This window comes from Capra hircus, chromosome 29 (assembly GCF_001704415.2).
Source record: "Capra hircus breed San Clemente chromosome 29, ASM170441v1, whole genome shotgun sequence".
NCBI lineage: Eukaryota > Metazoa > Chordata > Mammalia > Artiodactyla > Bovidae > Capra > Capra hircus.
In genome coordinates this window covers 31257379-31283586 of record NC_030836.1, presented here as the reverse complement: position 1 = coordinate 31283586, position 26208 = coordinate 31257379, and the positions used below count along the sequence as shown (strand labels likewise).

The 26208-nt window shown below is 42.6% G+C and overlaps 1 protein-coding gene across 2 annotated transcripts in view; it reads left to right on the top strand.

Annotated features, from left to right (window-relative positions):
- The window catches only part of ETS1 (ETS proto-oncogene 1, transcription factor), a 142417-nt gene continuing 125321 nt past the window's right edge, over positions 9113–26208 (top strand). The window contains exons 1-2 of one of the 2 annotated variants that reach the window (XM_018042658.1): positions 9113–9199; positions 23254–23336. In XM_018042658.1, coding sequence (XP_017898147.1) covers positions 23268–23336 — 69 coding nt within the window. In that variant the 5' untranslated portion in view covers positions 9113–9199; positions 23254–23267. Of the gene's footprint in view, positions 9204–23253; positions 23337–26208 lie in introns of both variants that reach the window. The other variant, XM_018042659.1, reaches the window with a different exon arrangement.

The following is a 26208-nucleotide window of genomic DNA, read 5'->3' as shown; positions in this document are numbered from 1 at the left end:
GCTATTTGTAAGGCCTCCCCAGACAGCCATTTTTCTTTTTTTCCGTTTCTTTTCCATGGGGATGTTCTTGATCCCTGTCTCCTATACAATGTCACAAACCTCCGTCCATAGTTCATCAGGCACTCTTATCTATCAGATCTAGTCCCTTAAATCTATTTCTCACTTCCCCTGTATAATCATAAGGGATTTGATTTAGGTCATACCTGAATAGTCTAATGGTTTTCCCTACTTTCTTCAATTTAAGTCTGAATTTGGCAATAAGGAGTTCATGATCTGAGCCACAGTCAGCTCCTGGTCTTGTTTTTGTTGACTGTATAGAGCTTCTCCATCTTTGGCTGCAAAGAATATAATCAGTCTGATTTCGATGTTGACCATCTGGTGATATCCATGTGTAAAGTCTTCTCTTGTGTTGTTGGAAGAGGGTGTTTGCTATGACCAGTGGATTCTCTTGGCAGAACTCTATTAGCTTTTGCCCTGCTTCATTCCATATTCCAAGGTCAAATTTACCTGTTACCCGAGGTGTTTCTTGACTTCTTACTTTTGCATTCCAGTCCTCTATAATGAAAAGGATATCTTTTTTGGGTGTTAGTTCTAAAAGGTCTTGTAGGTCTTCATAGAACCGTTCAACTTCAGCCTCTTCAGTGTTACTGGTGGGGGCATAGACCTGGATTACTGTGATACTGAATGGTTTGCCTTGGAAACAGAGATCATTCTGTCATTTTTGAGATTGCATCCAAGTACTGCATTTTGGACTCTTTTATTGACCTTGATAGCTATTCCATTTCTTGTAAGGGAATCCTGCCCATAGTGGTAGATATAATGGTCATCTGAGTTAAGTTTATCCATTCCAGTCCATTTCAGTTCGCTAGTTCCTAGAATGTCAACGTTCACTCTTGCCATCACCTGTTTGACCACTTTCAATTCACCTTGATTCATGGACCTAACATTCCAGGTTCCTGTGCAATATTGCTCTTTACAGCATCTGACCTTGCTTCTATCATCAGTCACATCCACAACTGGGTATTGTTTTTGCTTTGGCTCCATCCCTTCATTCTTTCTGGAGTTATTTCTCCACTGATCTCCAGTAGCATATTGGGCACCTACTGACCTGGGGAGTTCCTCTTTCAGTATCCTATGTAGAGTACATCATGCAAAATGCTGGGCTGGATGAAGCACAAGCTGGAATCAAGATTACCAGGAGAAATATCAATCACCTCATATAGGCAGAAGACACCACCCTTATGGCAGAACGCAAAGAAGATCCAAAGAGCCTCTTGATGAAAGCGTAAGAAGAGAGTGAAAAAGTTGGCTTAAAGTTCAACATTCTGAAAACTAAGATCATGGCATCTGGTCCCATCACTTCATGGCAAATAGATGGGGAAACAATGGAAACAGTGACAGACTTATTTTGGGGGGCTTCAAAATCACTGCAGATGGTGGCTGCAGCCATGAAATTGAAAGATGCTTTCTCCTTGGAAGAAAAGCTATGACCAACATAGACAGCATATTAAAAAGCAGAGACCTTACTTTGCTCACAAAGGTCCATCTAGTCAAAGCTATGGTTTTTCCAGTAGTCATGTATGGATGTGAGAGTTGGACTATAAAGAAAGCTGAGCACTGAAGAACTGATGATTCTGAACTGCGGTGTTGGAGAAGACTCTTGAGAGTCCCTTGGACTGCAAGGAGATGCAACCAGTCTATCCTAAAGGAAATCAGTCCTGAATATTCATTGGAAGAACTCATGCTGAAGCTGAAACTCCAATACTTTGGCCACCTGATGAGAAGAACTGACTCATTGGAAAAGACCCTGATGCTGGGAAAGATTGAAGGCAGGAGAAGAAAGGGATGACAGAGGATGAGACGGTTGGATGGCATCACCAACTCAATGCACGTGAGTTTGAGTAAACTCAGGAAACTGGTGATGGACAGGGAAGTCTGGTATGCTGTAGTCCATGGGGTCGCAAAGAGTCAGACACGACTGAGCGCCTGAACTGAACTGAGCGCCTGAACTGAACTGAGCTGAACCTCAGAGTCTATGCTATCAGTCTGTGCTTTCTTGTCATCTTAGGCCAATAAAGTCACATATTTAAAAATAAAATGCCCTTCCTTCCTTCACCTGAATGGAAGAGGACATTGTATGAGAATCAGAAAACTCAGACGTATAATGAATAAAATAAAAAAAAAAAGCCTCCCATGCCACCAGAAAAGACTACTTAATACTTAAGTGATCTGTGCATTTAGATCTTAAAAAAAAAAAAAAAAAGATGTCATCTTGCTCTTTCTGTGTTTTAACCTGTCAAGCCATAACTCTATACACTCATCCAGTCCACATGAACGTGCATTATGTTGAGGGAGTATGCTGACGAGGCCCTTTACATGATATGATAATGGCTGTCCTCCCAGAATCACATTCTAGTTGGGGAGATAAGCAGGAGGACCTAAGAGGGAGAGATGAGCGCATCCACAGCACCTTGTGACAACATACGAGCAAGATGATGCCTTTGCGGTAAAGAGAAGGAAGAGAAGCCTGGGGCATCGAGGAGACACAGAGGAAAAAGCACTCGAGTTGGAACTGATGAAATACGAGGAAGGGTCAGGACTTGCTGAAATGAATGAAGTCGCTCAGATGGGGCCGACACAGAAAGCTGCCCCTAGTAAATGCGCTGCCAAGTGCTTGACAGCACGCTGAGGGAAAATACCTAGGATAAAGTCCCATGGAAAAGATGCAGGAAACAATTCTAGAGGGCTGCACAGCAAACTGTGAACAGTAGTTAACTTTTCGATACGAGTTTGGGTGGAAGGGGGCAGGGCTTCTAGGTGAATTTCAGGTTTTAAGTCATCCTCTCCTGTAATGTGTGAATAAGTTAGGACCACATACCAATTTTGTGATTAAAAGCAGATTTTAAAATGACCTGGTAGGAGTTTGATTGGCAGAGGGACAAAGTAAAGGTATTTTGAGGGAGAAGGGAATGGGGGCCGAGTGACAAAATTACAGAGCAAGGAACAGAGTCGAAGGAGGTGGCTAGAGATGGGTTTTCAGTGGGCTCTAGTGTATCCTGCAACCATCCATGCTGGCTCTTGGTGAATTCAGAATCTAAAGGAGGTTTGGTGGGTCCAAGAGAACCAGAACGCGAAGCATGTTCCACAGGTTTGTCTGAGCTACTTTGCAGGGTGTCCCTCTGGGGCTCCTCTCCCACCCGCAAAATGTCAAGTACCTTGTCGAGAGCTAGAAAGCAACAGAAAGCTGGTTCAAGCCCTAATAGAGCGGCCCACCCTAATATTACTCTGCCAAGAACCCCAGCCTCTCCACAGGCTCCCTGGCCCACTGAAGGCCCTGCACCTGGGAGCCAGATGTGCGCTCACACGTACGTGGGCCACTGCTGATCTGTCTGGCGCAAGACAAAGGCTTGGCGGCTGATCCTGGAAAGGAGATCGATTCATTACAGAGTACAGGATAAGGAGTCCCAGAGCTGGGGTGTGAATAGACAAGGGTTCTCTGCTCTTCGCTTCCCTTTAATCTTAGAGTCTGCGGCCTCCTCCGTCTTTGGTGACGACTGCGCTAGTACGGGTCTCTGGGTTTTACGCCTCCTCAGTTTTCATAATTCATTTAGATACTGCTTCCTTGCATATATGGAGCCTTCTGAAGCATCAGAAGTTTTTCTAAGGGAGCTGGAAGGAAAGAAGAGATAGCATGTGAAGGCAATAAAGGGTGATTTCATTTTGTTTCTCATTAAACTGAACGCCATTGTTCAATTCAGAACTTACTCCTTTTTATGTGCTGATAGTGGGTATAAAGACTCACTGTATATGACATGCACAAACTACTATATTTAAAATAGATAACCAACAATATAGCACCGGGAACTCTGCTCAATACTCTGTAACAACCTAAAGGGGAAAAGAACTTGAAAAAGAATAGATACATCTTTATGAATCACTTTGCTGTTCGCCTGAAACTAGCGCAATGTTGCTAATCACCTACGCTCCAATATAAAATTTTAAAAAGAAACGAAGTAGGTCACTGTGAAGGGCTTCCTGCAATTGGGGGCTGGAGTGGAAGGGTGGGAAGGTTGATGGTGGAAGCGTTGAACATCCTGGGAAGTCTAAGTTTCTCAGAATTTAAATCCACATTTTCCCTCTTAGGAGATACTAACTTGCAGGGTTCCGTTGGAGAAGGGATAGGCTACCCACTCCAGTATTCTTGGGCTTCCCTTGTGGCTCAGTTGGTAACGAATCCGCCTGCGATGCAGGAGACCTGGGTTCCATCCCTGGGTTGGGAAGATCCCCTGCAGAAGGGAAAGGCTGCTCACTCCAGTATTCTGGCCTGGAGAATTCCATGGGCTGCATAATTCCTGGGGTGGCAAAGAGTTGAACTTGACTTTCACTTTCAATTTGCAGGGTGGTTTGTCATGCTGAGAAAAAGAAAAAAGATTTCTTCACAGTAAAAACAGTAAAGAGCTTGGTGGTAATTATTCTAGATTCATTCAGTCTGTATTCCAACTGTGTCTAAATGATATTGAATCAACCATCTTTCAGATCAGGGTATGAAGATACTCTTTCAGAGAAGTTAACAATTTTTGTCTTTATAGTTGATTTACAATGTTGTGTTCATTTTTGCTGTGCAGCAAAGTGATTCAGTTATAAAAACATATATATTTTGTTTTTCACATTCTTTTCCATATGGTTTATCACAAGATATTGAGTATAGGTCCCTGTGCTTTATGGACTTCCCAGGTGGCTCAGTGGGTAAAGATTCTGCCTATAATGCAGGATAGACAGGAGACGCAGGTTCGATTCCTGGGTTAGGGAGATCCCCTGGAGTAAGGCATGACAACCCACTCCAGTATTCTTGCCTGGGAAATCCCATGGACAGAGGAGCCTGACGGGCTACAGTCTGTGGGGTGGCAAAAGAGTCGAACAAGACTGAGAGTCTGGGCACGTGCACACACTGCTATACAGAGGACCTTGTTTATCCTTTCTCTATGTAACAGCTTGCATCTGCTAACCCCAAACTCTGATCCATCCCTCCCCCTCCGCTTGGCAAACCTGTTCTCTGTGTCTGTGAGTCCATTTCTGAGTAAATGATTCTTTTAATATAAATGTTTCACAGGGGAGCCAAAATGGATACATGTCCCCGAGGTCCCGGGCTTTAATTTTTTTCTTTAAGATTTTAAACCATATAATCATCTCAACCGAGGTCCTTCTCTGTAGAATGTAATATTGCAGAGCGTGGAAAAGAACAACCAATATTGCTTTTTCAGCGACGCTATGGACTGTAGCCTGCTAGGCTCCTCCGTCCATGCAATTTTCCAGGCAGTAGTACTGGAGCGGGTTGCCATTTCCTTCTCCAGGGGCTCTTCCTGACCCAGGGATCGAACCCGGGTCTCCTGCATTGCAGACAGACGCTTTACCCTCTGAGCCGCCAGGGAAGTCCTACTGTTTCAATAATCATCCAATAATACAGTAATCTCAACAATCTCGTGCATGCAGTTGGGCGGGTGTCATTAGCTCCCGTTGGACTGAGGATGAAGCTGGGGACTCTGTGTAGGGTGAGCTGTGCTCCTCCTGTGAGCCAAGACCCTCTTCTTTTGAGGGTCACTCACCTTTGCCCTGTACCGTCCATGTGGCAGAGAACACCTTTTCTCTGTGGAGGCCTTCTTAACCCTAATGCTATACATTTTTCCTTCAGGACAGAATATATATTAATATATTTTTTCTTTGGTTTTAAATATACATAATTTAAAATGTTCCATTTTAAGTGCACGGTTTGGCGGCATTAACTAGCCTCGTCTTCCAGGTCCAGGTTCATCATCCTGACTGGAGACTCTGTCTCTGTTAAACTCTAACTCCCCAGTCCCCCTTTCCCTCAGACTCTGGTAACCTCTATTCTACTTTTTGTCTTTATGAATTTGATTATTTTAGATACCTCTTATAAGTGGAATCATACCATGTTTCTGCTTTTGTGTCTGTCTTATTTCATTTAGTAGGCTGTCCTCAAGGTTCATGCATGTTGTAGCAGGTTGAAGAATTTTATTCCTTTTCAAGGCTGAATAACATTCCATTGTTCGTGTAGACATTTTGTTTATCCATTCATCTGTCAAAGGACATTTGGGTGGCTTCTACATTTTGGCTATTAATCCTGCTATGCATCAGTTCAGTTCAGTTGCTCGGTTGTGTCTGACTCTTTGTGACCCCATGAATTGCAGCACGCCAGGCCTCCCTGTCCATCACCGACTCCCGGAGTTCACCCAAACCCATGTCCATTGAGTCAGTGATGCCATCCAGCCATCTCATCCTCTGTCGTCCCCTTCTCCTCCTGCCCCCAATCCCTCCCAGCATCAGAGTCTTTTCCAATGAGTCAACTCTTCGCATGAGGTGGCCAGATGATTGGAGTTTCAGCTTCAACATCAGTCCTTCTAATGAACACCCAGGACTGATTTCCTTTAGGATGGACTGGTTGGATCTCCTTGCAGTCCAAGGGACTCTCAAGAGTCTTCTCCAACACCACAGTTCAAAAGCGTCAATTCTTTGGCGCTCAGCTTTCTTCACAGTCCAACTCTCATATCCATACATGACCACTGAAAAAGCCATAGCCTTGACTAGACATGTATATCAGTGTACAAATATCTATTTGAGTCCCTGCTTTCAACTCTTTTGAGTATATTCCTAGAGTTAGAATTCTAGATCCAATGGCAATTCTGTGTTTCATTTTATAAGGAACCACCATACTGTTTTCCATAGTGGCTGCACTGTTCAGCAATGAACAAACCTTCCAATTTCTCTGCTTTGTCACCCATGCTTGTCATTTATTTTATTGTTGTTTTGATACAGGTGTGAAATATATCAAATTTCACATCCTTATAGGTGTGAAATGGTATCTCATTGTGGTTCTGCTTTGCATTTCCTTAGTGATTAGTGATGTTAACTGTCTCTTCAAGTGCTTATTGGCCATTTGTAAGTCTTTAGAAAACTATCTATTCAAGTCCTCTGCTCACTTTTTAATGGAGTCATTTCTTGCTGTCATCGTGTTGCAAGTGTTCCTTATATATTCTGTAATCCAAATTGTAAGGGATTTGAAATTTTTTTCTCATTCTGTGGGTTGCCTGTTCACTTTGTTAATGGTGTTCTTTTATGTATCAATACCAATGTTTTTAACTTTGATGAAGTCCAACTTGTCTATCATTTCTTTTTTTTGTCTGTACCTTTGGTGTGATTCTGATAAGTCATTACCAAACCCAATGTCATGAAGTTTCCGTCTATGTTTTCCTTTAATAATTCTATAGTTTTACTTTTATTTAGGGCTTTGATCCACTTTGAGTTAATTTTTCCATCGAGGGGAAGGGAAGGGTCTCCCTTCACTCCTTTGCTGCATATATTCATCTGATGCTCTAGCATCAGTTTGTAACTCTTGTTTGGTAACACTTGCTGCTCTCCTCGGTGATCTCGAGGCCATCTTCGGCAGGTGTGAGGCTTATTTTCCGCTCTTTAGATTTCTAGCTTATGCTCTTGGCCACCCTGATACACAGGGACAGAGGATGGCCCTAAGGTTCTGAAGGGTTGATGTCTATGTGGACTCTGTGTAGACTCCAGAGCTCTTCGAAAATCACAGTGTACACCCATGTAAGGCAAGAATCCAGGTCTTCTCTACACTGTTTTCTCTTTTAAATCTCTCTTGCAAATATAGTGAATACAATTAAAACTGGTTGTGACTGGTTCAGTTGGCCATGGGCTTTTGATACAGGGCAGTGTGCTGGAGCTGACCGAGCTCGAGGGCACAGGCTGAAGCTTCTGTAGCTCTCTTCACAGATGCTCTCATAGCATGTGTTCCACTTGATTGAGATGATCAATTTATGTGGCTGTCTTCCCACTCCAGTGTGAACTTGACTTTTTTCACCCATGCCTATCACAGTGCCTAGCACAGATAGTTATTAAAACTGAACCAGTACCACTATCTCTTCTCTCCTCTAAATCTCTGAATGTGCAAAGGCACACGATAAGCAGTAAAATCTTGTTTTCCTGACAACACCATCTTCATTGCACTGCTGACTTTGCACAACAAAGGATAAAGATGATGTTGCCCTAGGAAGGACATTTACTATATTTTCATAGTTTTCAAACTTGAGCATTTGTGTCTTCCTTAGAAACGGCAAGGAGTCGACCATGGCACACTTTAACTCCCATCCATTCCTCAAAGTAAATGGAAATTTTTAGGATAAAAGCCTTAAATTAGGCAGCCAAATACTGACTTAAAAAAAAAATCTGTAATGAAATAATCCTATCAGAGAAATGATATTACACTGTAATATTTTTCTGAATCTGTGTATTTTCACCTAAAAGAAGAGTTTCACACTGTTTAGATGTTCTCTAAATGAGGAATATATCAATATTTCTGCCTTTTTATTCCTGAACCATGGACTAGGAGTCAGAGTCACTGCAACTAATCTATTTTAGAGATCTCCTAAAACCACTCTTACATGGAGGGTAACAGCTTAGTTTCAGAATACCCTATTCTCAATTTGGTCTGCTAGCTTCCATAGAGTTATTTTCATTTCCTTAGGAAACATCACATTTCACATCAGGTTACTACAGATAAAGCCTGGTTCCTAGAGATAAGCTCAGCTGGTGATGGGGTGGTAGACAGTCTGCTCTCTGCCAGTCTGCCCTGACCCTTACAACTCTCTCCTGACCCCTAGTCTAAGTTAAATGGGGTCTCCATTGAGAAAGTCAAGAAATGTGAGTCATGAATATTCACATATTCAGTAGAGACTAAATCTAAAGCTAGAGCAAACTCAGAGAGTTATCCCATTGCTGGAGTTCTCTGTAGTTCACATCTCTCCCGGCTACTCTCCACGGCTGAATTACATTTAATTGAAGGGCAATTCCAATGGTATGAGTTAAGGTGTGATCTGGTGTTATCTCAATAAGTAATATGATTTGCTCTTCCTTTCAGATCGCAGAGCCTAACCTTAGTGGCTGCCTTCCTGGAGTAAGGGGCCCGTGGAACACTGCCTTTTTTCCAGCTTTTCTGGGCTTGACCACACCCCCCAGTTTAAGGAGGCCACTCTATTAGGAAGATTATGGTCCCTGCATCCTCTTTAGCCTCCGAGCAGAGGATTCCCGCAGGTAGTTGGGAAGAGACCGTAGACTTTGAGGGAGCTCACTCTGGACCCATTCTTCACCCAGTCTCGCCTGCAAAGTAGTAAGTGAGTGGGGTGTGAGCTTCTGCCTAAAACTTTGAGGTCCATTTTCCTTTTTCTTGTGTGTGTATGTTCATTTGGTGGAATTAACCGGTAAATTGATGGGGACTTTCAGGATACAAGCGGCTTTCTGTTTCTCTTTTCACATTTTTCTATATTTTTCATTCAACTGCTTAAGAACCATTTTCAAAAATACTCCCTAACCTTGCTAGAATAGTCTGAAATCAAGACTGTCTCCCCTTTTCTCCTGTTTCATAAGAGTAAAATCACGCACATTTTAGACACTCGCCGATTACTTGTCAGAAACTGAATTTTCTTCACATCTTGGAGCGCTTCCAAAGAAATAAAGCTGTAGCTGAATGTAGACATTTTTTTCCTTTTTTCTCTTTCACTCCTAGTGTGCCATTGTTTTGCTTCTGAAATTTTGGAAAAATTTTCTTTTAAGCTCAGCAGCTTCATGAATTGCTTACATTGTGAGAAAATTGTTACAGGTTTGAGTCTTGCAAATCTGACTAGGCTTTTTGGTGTTTTTTTACCTGTTTCGTGACTCAGTTTTCCAAGGGACTGTACATCTTTTGGACTGTACTTGTGGCAGGAGTTTGAAAGTCAAGGTGGGTATTTCGTAGAGCTTGAATCCCTGGGCAGCTTTGCGCACAGCAGGGGATGTGGATGGCCACCCTCTTCCATTGGTGATTTTTATTATCTGGCAATCTCATTTTGTTTGGGGCTTTTCATCTGTTATGAAAACATCTCTGTCACCCCCTTTTAAAGTTGTGTTTCATGTAGGCGAACTGTTCAAAAGATGCTAGGTTACCGAGACCAAGGCATTTGATTGCAGGTTTTCCTAATCACCTTTCGGGTAAGATTTTTTTTTTTTTAAATCACAAGGCCATTTCCCCTCCTACTTCATACCATTCCTGTGCAACTGAAAAGGGAGATATTTGTTAAACAACGGGAAATCCAGGTTCTGAAATGGCAACTCTGGCAGCTCCATTTGATTTGTAAAATGCCTGGCACTCTGACTCTTTCGACAGCTGTTAAGTCTGGACGGCAACACCTTCTTTTTATCTAAGAGAAACCTCTTTGCTTCTGCAGGCATGGGCCGGGCAGGGGCGGGGGGACTGGAGATTCTTCCTTACCTGTTGTTTCTGAGCGGAGGGGAGAGAGAGCTAATGAGTTAATGTCTGCAAAGTGCTTTGAAGATGAAAAGGCCTTTTCATGTGTTCAGCACCGTCGTTATTAATATTAATATTTGAAGAAGCACGCTGCTCCTAATTGTAAATCAACAACTCCCATCCTTGCCAACTCCAGGAGTGAAAAAACAAACAGCGAAGGCAGCCAGGCAGTCTCTTCCGTTCTGGTTCCGCCGCTGAGGATGTGGGAAGCCTGATTCCAGAGAGAGCTGCTTACACGGAGGTGCCGGTTATTAGAGGTGCAGGGAGGTCCCAGAGCAGAGCCTCGGGGAGGCTGGGTAGCAGGGTGTAACCCTTCAACATGGGGTCACCTGTGACCTTGGAGGACGCGTTGAAAGCATGGATCTGGGCCAACTGCCGGCCTCAGATGATACTGCAGTTCAAAGGTGAAGGGGTCAGAGCTGGCACCAGTGCAGCCTTTGGTCTGTTAGAGATTGGCTTTGGAACTGAGAACAAGTAATTTGAAGTGCTTTCTTTTCTTCCTCTCTAGAATGGGAATACTGAAAAAACTGCGACTAATGAAAAAACTGGGACTAATGATTTGTGCTCCACCTACTTCATGAGAATAGAAGTAAACAGCCTAGAGCTTTGAAGAATGAAAATAGTGCCAATAAGCTTGAGGGAGAGTCTGAAGTAGCCTTGGAACAGATTGGGTGTGTGGGTGCCAGGTCCCCAGGGAGGGTGAGTCAGAGGGCAGACAAATGCTCCGGAAACACATTGTTGGCACTGCCAGGTCCCCCAGTGATGGCATCAAAGTGTTGCTTGATTTCTTACTGATAATTCAGGCTCTGCTATATCTCCTGGTTTTATTGATTGGTGAACAGAACAGTTTCTTACAGCAATTCTCCTCTAATTGCCCACTCAAAACTCCCATTTCTGCATCAAACAGCAGAAGGGAGCTGGGATATCCTTTCCCTCTTCCTCTCCCTCCTTCTCCCCCCAGCCCCACCTTCCTCCTCTCTCTCTTTTTCTCTCCCCTTTTTTTCGGAAATGAAAACATACTTAGCGTTTGAGCACAATAAGTGTTGTGGACAGCTATTTAGTGACATTTGAGGGGAACCTTCATTCCTGGGCCAACCCAGATACGAAGACCACTCATTTATTTGCCCTGGCATCTCCTTTGTCCCCGCTCTACTGCAAATGCAGCTGTAGGGAACTCAGCCTTTCAATCCTGTTGATTCTCTGGGTGTAATACTTGTCTTCTCCACTTCACTAGAGGAAGGATGATCACCCCTGAAGTTTCCTGAGCACTTGGCATGTCCTGGGGCCCTTGTGCCCTGCACAGGCTGGGCTGCTTCTTTAACCTACAATGAAGTCCGTGAGGTGGGCACGCTTGTTCCCATTTAGCAGATGAGGACTCTGAGGCTGGTACTCAGAATGATTTGGTTGGTGGTGAGACCTGATTATAACCAAAGGCATACATACGTATACTGATTCACTTTGCTCTATAGTAGAAGTTAACACAACATCGTTAAGCAACTATACTCCAATAGTTTTTTTTATAAGGATCCAAACCATATGGGTGCAGAGCTGTGGCTAGAGTCACGTCTCATAGGAACCTAGTAACTCTGAGGCACTTATACAAATTCAGGCTAAATTTTTCTGCTTAGCCCAATGGTTGATTTATCTGGGAGAATACCATGGCTTACGCTTCTTTTCCAAAGGAGAATCTATGAATTAATGATTCATTGTTAGGAAGACACTGACTCTGAAGAAATGCTACAAGTTCTAGTTGACAAGATCAGTAAATCTCTCTCTTGATCCCTCTTGGGACAAATTTTGATGGAATTTCTTGGGACAAATTTTGATGGAACTTCAAAGAGTTGCAAAACATAGAGCAAAGAATTTCCATAAGATTTAAGTCCAGCGTGCATAAAATAAGACTTCCCTGGTGGTCCAGTGGCTAAGACTCAGAGTTCCCAATGCCTGGGTGCTATCCCTGGTCGGGAAACTAGATCCCACATGCTGCAACCCAGTGCAGTCAAATAAATAAATAAATACTTTTAAAATATGATAAATATAGTGCCCTTTGGAGCTCCTAGTGATCATTAAGCCAAAAGGATTCCTCTGGGTAGAGGAAGAGCAGTGATCAGTTTCTTGACATTTGAGGCGAAGTAACTCAGACCCTGGCTTCTTAGGAAAGGCAGGAAGCCCTGTCAGATGCTGCCCTAGTCCTCATCTGGCACAGGGCTTAGGACGGAGGCTCGGCTCCCGGGCTGTACCTTCTCCTGGCTGGGCTTGCAAGGCAGCTAAGATAACAACTAATCCTCTGCTCAGCTTGTGGCCCAGACTCTTCTTGCCTGTACCTCAGTGGGCTCTGCCTTCCAAACACCTCGTAACCACTCCTGAATTTAACTAAGGGAGTCCGGACACTGCCTCGTTGCTCAAAATGAGCATCGCAGGGGATCTTGGCAGAAATGCAGACCGTCTGGCTGTACCTTGAAACCTGATTCTCAGGTGATTCCTAGGTGATTGCTATGTAAATCAGTTTGGAAAGTATGGTTTAAAAGCAAAAACAAAAACAAAAAAGTTGTAAAAAACAGAACAAACAAAAACTCTTGCAGTGATTCTCACAGCAGCTTACAACTTGATTATATTTATATCTCGTTGCCAAAGTGTAAGGCCACATAAGATTCACATTTCTATCAAAGGAAGCTGGATATTTCCCTCCTGAAACAGCTTTCAGCCTGTTTGTTCCCCTAAGGTAAGAAAACTGCTTACTTCTTGGTTTTATGCATAACAATGGTACAAGCAGACTGCCATTCAACTGAAATTGTGGCGCTTTTCTCTTGTGAAATTCTTGGCTAAGGCTACTCAACCTGTGATTATGGGAGGGCTTCCTATTTTGATTATTTAAATCCAAGTCTTTTTAGAAAGAGATAAGGTATATTGGCCATCTGGGTTCTGCTTCTAATATCTGAATGAATAACTTCTGCAGTAAAATCCACAATTACTATTAATTAGTCAATGCTTACTAGTGCCAGGCACTGTGATAAAACAGTGATAATAATTATAGCCACTATTTATTGACCATTTTATCATGTGTAAAATGGTTTCATTTTATATAACCCTCCTCAATAATCTTGAAAGGGTTGGTATTATTTTTTTCCATTTTACAGTTGAGGAAATAAAGACTTTGTGAGATGAAGAAATTTGTCTTCACACTCAGTAAGGGCTTCCCAGGTGGCGCTAGTGGTAAAGAATCCGCCTGCCAATGGAAGAGGCATGGGTTCGATCCCTGGGTGAGAAAGATCCCCTGGAGTAGGGCATGGCAACCCACTCCAGTTTTCTCGCTTGGAGAATCCCATGGACAGAGAAGCCTGGTGGGCTACAGTCCATAGGGTTGCAAAGAGACCCAACTGAAGCAACTTAGCACACATGCACACGCACACTCGGTAAGGAGGTCCCGGTCAACCATAGTCTATCTATCTTTATCACTCTGCTGAACACTTCACCTCTCTGGGTTCAGTTCATTCAAATAAAAAATGGACAGATTTGATGAGATTTTTTTCCAACTCTAAAATTCATTGACTTTACCAAATCCCTCTTTATATAAGCATGCCAGGAAGCTGTTTAGCAGTATGCTGAGAAATTTGAAACTTACAATTTGGGCAATAGAACAAATAAAACCATCAGATATAGTCCAAGAAGTTGCTCGCTGGATCTGAGAGATTGAAGGCAGCTGGTGTGCTTCGTTCGGTGTTAAAAGGCATTATTAAAACTCTCCGAACTCCATTCATTTATTGTTCTCCCAATAGCTATCTGTATATTTACAGCATTTCTCAGTTTTGTTGAGAGCTTCTGGAGAGCCAAAGCCATATCTAAATTCTAGATTATATCTGACATCACACGCTGTAGGTTGAAAAGTAGTTCTTTAAACTTCTATGCTCCTTGGGGGTTTTTTTGGCAGTCACTATGGGGTTAGAGTTGACATTTTAGCTTGAAGCTCTCTCTGGGTTCAATGTGGCCAAAAATCTCATATACCATGACCTCTGCTATAGCTGTCCTTGAAGCCAAGATGCTTCACATCATTTCTCCAGCTTACTCATTTTTGTTTCCAGTTTCTTAGGAAAAAAAAATCTAATTTTTTAGTACTATAATGTTATATTTCCCCCAGCACACTTTTTTAAAAATTAAAGTATAATTGGCAAACAGTAAAAATCACCCTTTTTAGGGTATAGTTCTACAAATTTTGGCTAATGTATAAATCAAGTATTTATAATGTATAAATCAATGTATTACAATCAAGATAAACAGTTCCATCATTCAAAAAAAAATTTCCTTATGCTTTTTTATAGTCAAATCCTCTTCTCACCTCCAGGCCATGTTCTTTGACCCTTTGGTTTTTCTTTTTCAAGAATATCATATAAATGGAATCATATAGTAGGTAATCTTCTTTCATTTGGCTTACTTTATTTTAGATTCACTCATGCGGCTCAGTGTATCAATAGTTCTTTCCTTTACACTGCTATGTAATATTCCACTATGTGATATACCAGTTATGACTTTAATTTTGATAATATATCATTGTAAAGTTTATTATTACTACTATTGCTATTTAAATCTATAGCTATACTGAAAAAAGTCCAAGCTTTTAGTTTGGTAATCCGTCCTAGAGCGTCTTTCAATTTCACCTCCCACTTCCCTACAATCAATTTGACTATTGGGTTATTTTTTGTTCTCTTATCTACTGTTTTCTTATTTCTGAGTCTTTGTGCATACTTCTAGCTACCCATTTTTCAAGGCCCGTTTCAATGCCAATTCCTCTTGAAGTTTTCCTTCAGCATCCTTGCAGAAGTCATCTCTTCATCTTTTATGTTCCCATAATATATCAGTCACACCAGCATTTCTCAAACTTTAATGTTCTTGATCATTTTGGAATGGAACCTGAGCTCTTTAGTTCTGCTAACCCCCGAGTGCTTGTCCATGCTACTGATCTGAGAGGAACCACTGTACTGCTGAGTAGCAAGACTCTTATAATTGTCTCATTGTCTCTTATAATTGTCTCATCAACTAGAAAAATAACTATATAAAAAAGAAAAGTGATTTAGTCTCAGCCTGGGAATTACCATAGCATCTAATACAGGGCTATGCAGCTGGGCAATACTAGCTAACTAGATCAAATCCCATTTTTTTTTTTTTTGCCATATTTGAGATTCATATTCATTCAAAGTTTAGGACTAATCTAAAAATGTTTGTTATTCATGTAATTTTGGAGGCATGCGTGTAAATTTGATGAGCTCGGGCACGTTCAGGGTGGTATGGCCACAGACACGCATGCATGTAAATTTGGAGACAAAAAGAAACAGCTGTCACTCATAACTTTCTCTTGCACATAATTAACATCAATAGTAGGAAATATAATTTGGTCCTGATAATATTTCACACATTTATTCTTTCCCAAATTTACTATAATAGTTTCCTTGCTCTTATAATGTAGATTTTCCGTGTAGTTGCTTTTGTAGTTGTTTAGTCACTAAGTTGTGTCCGACTCTTTGCGACCCCACGGACTGGAGCACACCAGGCTTCCCTGTCCTTTACCGTCTCTCAGAGTTTGCCGAAACTCTTGTCCATTCAGTCGGTAATGCCATCCCACCACCTCTGTTGTCCCCTTCTCCTCCTGCCTTTAATCTTTCCCAGCATCAGGGTCTTTTCCAGTGAGTCAGCTCTTCGCATCAAGGGCCAAAATATCGGAGCTTCAGATTCAGTATCAGTCTTTCCAGTGTAATTGCTTAGATTCCACCCCAAAAGTAAAAGCTATGAAGAAGAACATTTCACTGTGAATATCTTGCCTGTAATTATCCTTGAGCCTACCTTGATCTGATTCTGTTAGCCAAACCCTCATTTTGCCACAGGGTTCTGAGTGATGCAAATCCCAATTTTTTATTTAGTTGTTTATTAAGTGCCTACTACACGCATGGCGCTGGAGTATGTCGAAGAACAACCATGGTTATTTTCTGAATTTCAGGATTCAATAGAAGATGAGGAATGCCATTTGAGGACAAGGCTGTAGGCACTTTTATTGCCAGACTGCTGATTGAATGTCACCTTTAGTTTTGCAGAGGATGTTCCCATACTAGAAAGAGCAGAGCCTTAGTTTCCGGAAAGTTTCAGAGACTTAAAATGGGCATTGTGCTCGTAAAATTCCTAGACACAGAAGAGCGGGCAGGTTTTAACATACTCCCTTGAGGTTTACGAGAGATGCCCCCTTCTGCCTCTGTTGACAGCACCATCCCAGCAGAGTAATGGAGAGATATTTGTTTCCAGGAGGAGGAAACATAAAATGGTCTACAAGGCACTATTAGCCCCTGATTATCACAGCTCAGCAGACAAAAACCATCTTATATTCTCTGTTCCTTTTGGGAGATGTTAGTGAATGACTTTTGTAATATTATAATAACAGGAGTCTATGTTTAGTATTCTAAGACAGATTGGTTGAGCTGTGTCAGTTCATACAGAACCTGAGAGCGTTATGGTTAATTAGAAGGTGAGACTTGTTCAGAGAAATAGGAGATGGATATGAGTCATTTTCAAGCCTGTGTTCAAGTAAGAGTTGGGGGACTCATTAGCAGTGAAGTTGGGGAGAAGCAAGACTGACATGTTCATTAATCTGTGACTTGATGGTTCGTGAACTTAGTGAAAGGGTCGGTGAATTGACTTTAAGATGCAGAAGCCAGTAACCCATGGATCAGAACATGGTCTTTATGGGGCGGTTCTGGCTCTTGAAATAAGACGGAATATTTATTCCCATCAGTTGGAATACTCAGTCAAGAAAATCAGGTTCGTAAAGAATTGGGAGTTCTTGGAGAATTAAGACGTGATAGCTTTTGTTATACTGGTAGATCAAGGAAGAGAACGTCTTAAATGGTTTGAAAACTACAAATGGACTTCTCATGAGAATTAGAAAGAAAATAATGGGAGACAGTACACTCATCAATGGGCTATCTCCATTAGTTCAGAGAAGAATATGGTCCTGCTCGCAGTTAATACAGAAATCTAACCTCAGAATTGCATATGGACACATCATCACAGGTGATGTCCCTTTTTTCCTTTGTCTCAGAGATATCTTTGCTGTCTTGGATACTCAGGCACTGAGACGTAACTCCTGCATATGTTAACTGTATTCACACACAGGTCTTTTCTTCATTTAGTCGGCAAGCATATCGCACATCTGTTAATACAACGTGTCAGCTAAAAAGACACAGTTCCTTACCCTCTAGCAACTTATGACGCAGGATCAGAAACTTACGATGCAGGAAGTACTCTGAACTTTGTTAGGTACATTCATTGTGAAAGTGAATCCCAAACCTGAGGATCGAGAACGTCCATCTAATTGACAAGATTTAGAGAATGCTCCCTAGAAGAGGTAACACTCGGTCTGAGTCTTTAAAACACAGATTTATATTCAGAAAGAAGACAATCAAACTCTCTCTATTGTAAATGAAAGATGTTGCTTCGATGACATGGGTGAGAGTGTTGTCTCTAGTTTGGCATGTGTGAGCATGCTCATTTTCTCAGTCATGTCCAACTCTTTGCAACCCCATGGACTGTACCCCTCCAGTCTCCTCTGTCTATGGAGTTTCCCAGGCAACAATACTGCAGTGGGTTGCCATTTCCTTCTCCAGAGGATCTTCCCGACCCAGGGATCGAACCCACGTCTCCTGGGTCTCTTGCCCTTCAGGAGAATTCTTTGCCGACTGAGCCACCTGGGAAACCCTTAGTTTGGCAAAGGTGCTGTTCTTTAGGGAAAGTATCTTTTGAATGACTAATCCTATTGGAAGCCAAATTCTTTTTCTCTTGCTTCCAGGGTATGCTTGGAATATGAATTTATAGGAACTCTAAATTGTTGATATTAAGAGAAACATTTATTGCAAATCTATTTAAATTATGCACAACTTGCAAAAGAAAAGAAAAAGGAAAAATCTGCACCATCTATATTTTCTGTGACAGCTTTCTTATGCTTCTGTATTTACCATGTGTAGTCTTCTTACCCTGGGTATGTTATAGCCATAATTCTTGATCTAGAATACTAACACAAAGACCAGAGAGCAAGGTCAAATTTAAATCACAGTGGGTTTGTTGGTAGCACTGTAATTTTGGCTTTTAAAAAGTATATTAAAAAACAGAAACATCACTTTGCTGACAGAGGTCCATATAGTCAAAGCTATGATTTTTCCAGTAATCATGTACGGATGTGAGAGTTGTACCATAAAGAAGGCTGAGGCTGAAGAACTGATGCTTTCAAATTGTGGTACTGGAAAGATTCTTGAGACTCCCTTGGACTGCAAGGAGATCAAACCAGTCAATCCTAAAGGCTATCAACCCTGAATACTTATTGGAAGGACTAATGCTGAAGCTGAAGCTCCAATACCTTGTCCATCTGATGTGAAGAGCTGACTCGTTGGAAAAGACCCTGATGCTGGGAAAGACAGAGGTCAGGAGGAGAATGAGACAGCAGAGGATGAGATAGTTAGATAGCTTCACTGACTCAATGGAGATGAATTTGAGCAACCTCTGGGGGATAGTGATGAACAGGGTAGCCTGGTGTGCTGCAGTCCATGGGTAGGAGATAGTGAAGGACAGGAGAGCCTGGTGTGCTGTGGTCCATGGGGTTGCAAAGACAACAGCAACAACAGAATAATAATCCAAATGAAAACTCATAAGTGACATCACAGTTATCACCTAGAAGCGGAGCAGAGCAGGGGACAGAGTTGAGGGGAACTGGTTTCAGCCTCCACTGAGCCTGGTCTCCCCGGGGTTCCCTGCTCTTCTGCTGCCTTGGCCTGAAACACCCCTCTGAGTCCCTTGCCTCCCTTCCTTCTGTGTGTCACTCAGCTTGCACCTGGAGAGACCCAAATGGAAGCAAGTGTCAGCCTGTAGATCCCAACCTGTGTCCAGGACTTGTGGAGGGCGGGACTCCAGAGGCCATCACATGCTTTAGGAAGAAGCAAGGGCTCCCAGGATCCCAAAACATTTTACTGGACGCAAGATGCCCACATAAACCAAACTGCTGCATTTTCCCCCCCTCCGCATGGTGTGCCCATTTTCATCCTGAAAGCCCAGGGCGGTGAGGATGGACAGGCGAGGTGGCTGGTCGGCTGGTGGTGGGCTAGGGCGGTGGGGTGGTGAGCAACGGGGCTGCAGTGGACCTCTAGGCTGGGGTGGACCAAAGCTGGGAGCCCACTGCCTCCTGAGCACAAAGTCGCTGCAGATACTTTTGCTTGGCTGCTTGAGCACTGCGGCTCCAATTCAAGGAAGTGAGCTCAGCTCTTCTCTGCCCTATGTTACCAAGAATTCAAACCATTTCTGCATTCAGACAAGCCCATGGATGCCTCTAGGCTGGGGAATAAAGCTGAATTTACACAGTTGTTTTGTGTTTAGGCAGAAACGTTTATAACGCCAAGACAAAAACGTTGGTTCAGCCGATATCCAAATAGTTGTCATGTAGGAGGGAATTCTCCTTGGCCAACGTGTCTTTTTTTTTTTTTTTTTACCCAAACAGTCCTTGTGCTTTTTCTGAAAGGATTTACGTCTACAGCAGCTGGTCTCTGTCACCATCTACAAGTGGAAACAGGGAGGGTTCTTTTTTTCTTTCTCCAAAAAATAATGAAGCGGTCATCCATTTCTGTCCCAGAGTTATTTCCTGAGATGAGAGCCCTCCAGAGCCCTGGCAACTCCCTCTTTCCAGCTTCCTCTGTGGGCAAAGGGCTTCTACCCAAGGGAGTGTCAGTCACAGAGAGTGAAGCTTCATGAATTCAGCCCAGCTCAGGCTGGACCCTGTGTGGGGCCAGAGCGTTACTCACTCTCTCTCTCCATCGGAAAGAGAAAACACATTTCCATTAAACCTTTTTCCCAGCTACGTGGAAGGTTGGTAGGAGGAAGAGTGTTGCTTTTGATGCCATTGAGCTAGGCTTCAGGACAAGGCGGCTGATCCCAAAAGCATTTCTTTTACAAATGTCTAAGTCTAGCAAGAATTCAGAAGGGCAAAGACTTGGGCCTGCTTGTGGAGTCTAGGGACCATCCATAAGGCCAAGTACGCTGTGCAGTCTTCCACGGCTTCCTATACCCCAGGCTTTGGCAGAACTGTTTTCGGTATTGTAGGCAAACTCCTCGTCATCTTGTATTTCAGTTCTCCGTGAGTCTGTCTTCTCCACTGCCTGCAGATGGAGATCCATCCTTCTCAGCTTTACCCCGAAATGGATAGAACGTAAGGTCCACGAGGGAGAGGTCTTTGTTTACCTGTGTCTTGAGCACACAGGAGGAACAAAGTCGCTATTTACTGAATGATTAACAAGTTCCTGGCAGAGGAAGCCTTGATGTGCCTGTTGAATAAATAATTGAGATCTGTGATGACTCGGGGGACCCCGGGGGCTTTCTGCAGGAAATCGAGGGCTAGATGGCTTACACAAAGCAGCGCTCTCCACGTCTGGACATTCTCCTAAGTTTTAGGTTGCCCTGTGGGGCCCTGGAGGGATGGGGCAACTTTTCCCTAAGGAATCAGATCTTGGTTAAGCCATTATCAGTAAGACACAATCTGTGTTGTCAACTTTTAAATCTCGTCTATGAGTAGATATAAAACTTTGAAGTGAGGGTGATTGATGACTTATTAGGAATTTGATTTTGAGGCAAAAAGCAGGAGCACTCTGTACACTATATGGGTCATGTCCACGCTGACCAGGCCCTCTTCTCTAGTGCAGAATCTGATATTTGGTAGCTGCTCACTGTTTTTAGACGGAGAAGGCAATGGCACCCCACTCCAGCACTCTTGCCTGGAAAATCCCATGGATGGAGGAGCCTGGTAGGCTGTAGTCCATGGGGTCGCTAAGAATCGGACTCGACTGAGTGACTTCACTTTCCCTTTTCACTTTCATGCGCTGGAGAAGGAAATGGCAACCCACTCCAGTGTTCTTGCCTGGAGAATCCCAGGGATGGAGGAGCCTGGTGGGCTGCTCCATGGGGTTGCACAGAGTCGGACACGACTGAAGCGACTTAGCAGGAGCAGCAGCAGCAGCAGCCAGAAGCAAACACTGAATAGGGGACCACAGCTCCAGCTCCAGGTGGGAACAGTGTCCTTGGACTAGAGTACTTCAATCTTTTCCAACTCTTCAGCTCTACCACCTGGGAGATCCTCCTGGGAGCCATTTTTTTTTGCAATCAAGTCCCTGAAAAAACTAGAAAACAACATCTTGATGAACATAATTGTTGTTTGGTTGCTACGTCGTGTCTGACTCTACGCGATCCCATGGATTGCAGCCCACTAGGCTCCTCTGTCCATGGGGTTTCCCGGGCAAGAATACTGGAGTGGGTTGCCATTGCCTTCTCCAGGGGTCAAACCCATGCCTCCTGCACCAGCAGGCACATTCTTTACCACTGAGCCACCAGGGAAGCTTGATGAACATGGTTACCCTTAGCTATTTTACATTTTTTAAATTAATATTATTTAGATTGCATCCTACTTTTTGGGAGAAAAGATGTCATTTAAAGGTGATGTTTTAGTTAAACACAATAAGCACAGTTTTGGGATAAGTTATGTCTTCAGAAGATTTTTAACTTTTTTCTCAACTGTGTGCAAGTAGTTGCTGTGTGATGGTAGGCCTTGGTCAGTACAATTTTGTAATGGAGAACTTTATCAATGTTATTTAAAGACACTTCATATGAAAGAAGATGTATATGCTCATTGGTTGTCAAGCTGTATGGTGAACAGAGTTGCAAATTGAGCATAAGACCTACATTATTCTTGATATTTCTTGAAAGGAGGTCAGTGGCTTTAATTGTCCTCAAGAATAAAGGGAAAGGACGGACAGATATAAAGTGGAATGGAGCTGAGTTGAAACTCAAATGTCACTCCCTAACAATAGGAATTTGGCCTCTGAATGACATACCGAGGAATTTAATCTTCTAAATCATTCAAGAAAGACATTTTTTAAAATGTGTAATATTGGACTCATGAAAGCGTATGGACTAGTGTACTTTAGAGAGTGTTTGGATCCACAGAAATGCTTGCTATATATAAATGATTTTCCTGATGACTGACAGCTAGCTGTAAAATCCCTTTAGCCAGAACACTCCTCAAGTGTGATGGTCATTCAGACTTTGAATGGAGATAATGGCTCTCAACAAGAGTTATTTAATAATAGCCCTTCTTCTTTGTGAGGATGGGTAACATGCATTCCCCTCTGGGGCTTCTCTCTGTTTATCTGGCTCAGGGTCCTGGTTGCCATGCCTTCTCAGTAAAGGTTTTCCACCCCTCCTCTCTCTTACCCTTTCTCTATTTGGTCTCTCACCAGTTGATAAATGCCACGCTGCACGTGGAGGGCCAGGCCGGGGTCGGCCGTGGAGGGAGTGAGATACAGGAATGGGAATGTGACTTTAAAAGACCTATTCCTGCCCAGAAACCCTCTAAAGGGTCTTTCTGTGGTCTCTGAGCGCTAGCTGTCTGCGGCAGACATCACCATTCAGGCTCTCTTGCAGTCGGGAGTCGGCCTTGCTCCCTGTTGGTCGCTTTGGATTTCTGTGATTATCTTTTGAAATATGTCTTTGTTTGTTTGGCTTCATTTCATTGTTTGGCTGCAGCTCTCGGGCTCAGTTAGCTGTGGTGCCTTGGCTTAGCTGCCCCGAAGCATATGGGATCTTCGTTTCCCGACCAGGGATCGAACCAGCTTCCCCTACTTTGGAAGGCAGATTCTTAGCCACTGGACCACCAGGGAAACCCCTCTTTGTTTTTCTACATTTTCATTCCTTTCTCCGTAACACAAGCAAGTGACCTTGATGCTTCTAAGGAGATCTGATCTGAGGCCTTCTTTGGTTTCTCATCCATACTTGTTCTTTGCCCAGCAGCTCAGTGAGTGCTTTTTCCCACGCAGGTGCTGACGGCGTGATGAGCTACTTTGTGGATTCTGCAGTGAGTGGCCCTGCCACCTATTCAGCGGCTCGACCTGCAGTGCTGGTAAGGAGGACTCCTCCCCGGCCCTTCCCAGGCCCCACCCTCCCCTCCCTGGCTCTCCTGCTCTCTGATCTCTCTTAGAAGCAGCCAGAACCCAACTCCAAGCTGGAATCAGCTTTACATCTTTTGGAGGGACTACATTGCCAGATAATCTGTCTTTTCATCACCATATAAAGTGAAACATCCAAGACTGATGGATTTGCTAAGGAAGATTTTTTAGCATGCTTGTGTTGCAGAGAAGACGACTCAAACTTGAATAATGGTTAAAGCCAGGTGATTTTTCACAGCTCAGTTCAGTTGCGGAAGATTTTTGGCACATTGATGTACCTTAGACCTATTCTTAGCATAATTTAGCTTGTTTTGGTCCTCACACATAAAAGCTAAAATATACAAGTTTTTCTAATCATAGAATTTGAAACTGGAAATAAAGTGTGACAAGTTGATAGGGAAAGTTCCTGAGTCCTAGAAAAAGAGGGGTAAGAGGAATTTTAAAATTCCTTTTTAAATAAAGTTTTTTTTTGCTCTTAGGGAAGAAGGCTTTTACCCAAGTTACATGCTGATCTGTAGAAATATTTAGCTAAATTCCTTATAAATTTGATGTGTGAGAGATCCCAAAATGCCATCATTCATCAATTCCACTGTTAAGTGAACTTTTAATAGCAGCTGATGAATCATTAATTGTTGATTCTAAATTCTGTGTGTATTTTTACAGGGGTGGCCATCATTTATTACTTACTCTGTAAATGGACAGATAAGTTTAGCGTTAATCCTTCCAAATACATTTGTCGGTCTAAATAGACACCAGTTGACCAGAGTGCTTTTCTGCCTCCTCTGCAGAGTTTTTAACCTTGGTTTTAACTGAAAGCCCTTCAGTTTTCCATGACTTTTCACTATAATTGTCAAAAGATTTGATGTGTTTTTATCTGTAATATTAGGAAAATAATTACTTAAAAAGCTATTCCACATTCAAGGAACGATGGATACATCTTTCTTCCCTGACTGTTCTGTGACACATATTTCTTCTTTTTTAAGTGGCTTCTGTTTCCATATAAGCACCATTCATTATATTTTAAAAATTAGAATCAGAGAAATGTTTAGAGTACAATTTACATCAGAAATATATTTAAAACACACACACACACACAAGTTCAGACCAAAAATCACTCCATTCTGCTTAGTAGAAATTGCCAAGGGACTTGTTAAGGTCCATATGGCTGGAGACTTGGCCAGGGAAAAGACTGCTTCTGCTTCTCACAAAGAAGTTATCATCTAAGGTCAGCACAAATGACACTAAATCTTTCTTAAAGATGATAGTGTGAAGATTTGTTACATAAGGATACTGTGATTCCAGGGCATACTGTGTCATTGACTTGGAAAAGTGGATTTAAAAGCAGCTTATGTTAATTCTCTTTGCCAATACTGTAATCCAATTAAATAAGATTAATAACTTGTTCAGCAATGCCATGCAAATTTGTGTTTATTATATTTTAGGCACTGAAATAAATCGCAGTACAAGTACATAAGTTGCAGGTATAACATTAAGTTATCCTAGACAGGGCATCTGGAAATTGTATGAGATTGAAAAAAACTAAAAAACAACTCTTCAGTGTGATTTTCAACTAAAGACCCCACCCTCAACTGAATACACTTGGTATTTTTAATGCATTTTGAATTGTTTCCACTGGTTTCAAAACAAAGAACTCATTTATCCCCACCCCCAATAGCCATATCTGAAAAACATTATCAACCCTTGGGATCCTTTTCAATACGATATTTCAGAGTTGCTTGGGTAAAAGTAGAAAGTTGCGTAAGCGAATTGCTATGTTTATTGTTACAGTACTAGCGCTCACAACTTCTTTATGGGGCTCGGTTTCTCCACCACTGGAGCTAGTTGGGCAAATTTCTCAGAATCACTGAGCAACCAGGAAGTCCTCTGCCTTCTTCGTCTATTTCTTCTTTATTTAAAAAATTAGATAAATAAAGTTGATGGATCCAAGCTCAAGTTCAGTGTACTAGTTCTGACAGATAATCTTCAACTTCAGGCTGGGCTATGACAGTGAAAGAATTTGTAAATCACCTATAGAATATAAGCTCCAGGCATTAGCAGGAAAACCAGCAAACTTCATACTTTCAATCTCAATCTGAGATCTCCTGGAGCACTGAGCCCAGCTTCATGAACTTTCCCAGACGAGAACGTGAACGTCCCAGGCACCTGAATCTTCTCAGTTCTGTTGGAGTCTTGTCGTCTGGGGCTCAATCAGTTGTACTTAATCCAATCAACCAAGTCCTCCTGCCTGGCGCCCCGATCTCTGCATTAGTTAGCCTGGCCCACCAGGAAGAGAAGCTATCCCGGAATGGGAAGTTTGAGGGGTAAAAGGAAAACCAGTGGATTTTTTAAATCTAGGGATGATTTTGTTGGTGATATCTTTGATGGTCAGAATTTGGGGAGTGGGGATGCTGCTGGCATCCAGAGGAGAGAGGTCTGGGTTGCAACTAAGCATTCTACACTACACAGTACAATTCCCCATGACAAAGAATTGTCTAGCCTCAACTGTCAGTATCGCCAAGGTTGAGAAGGTGTGCTCTAGAATGGACACAAGATTGGGTTTGAAGGAGGGGTAGTACTGTGTGTTGGTGTTTAGTTGCTAAGTTGTGTCTGACCAGGGACTGTAGCTTCCAGGCTCCTCTGTCCTTGGGATTCTCCAAGCAAGAATACTGGAGTGGATTGCCATTTCTTCTCCAGGGTATCTTTTTGACCCAGGGATTGAACCCGCATCTCCTGCATTGGCAGGAAGATTCTTTACCACTGAACCACCTGGGAAGCCTGGTACTGAGTGTAACTCCTTGGGTTTGAAAGGGAAATCTTAGAAAAAAA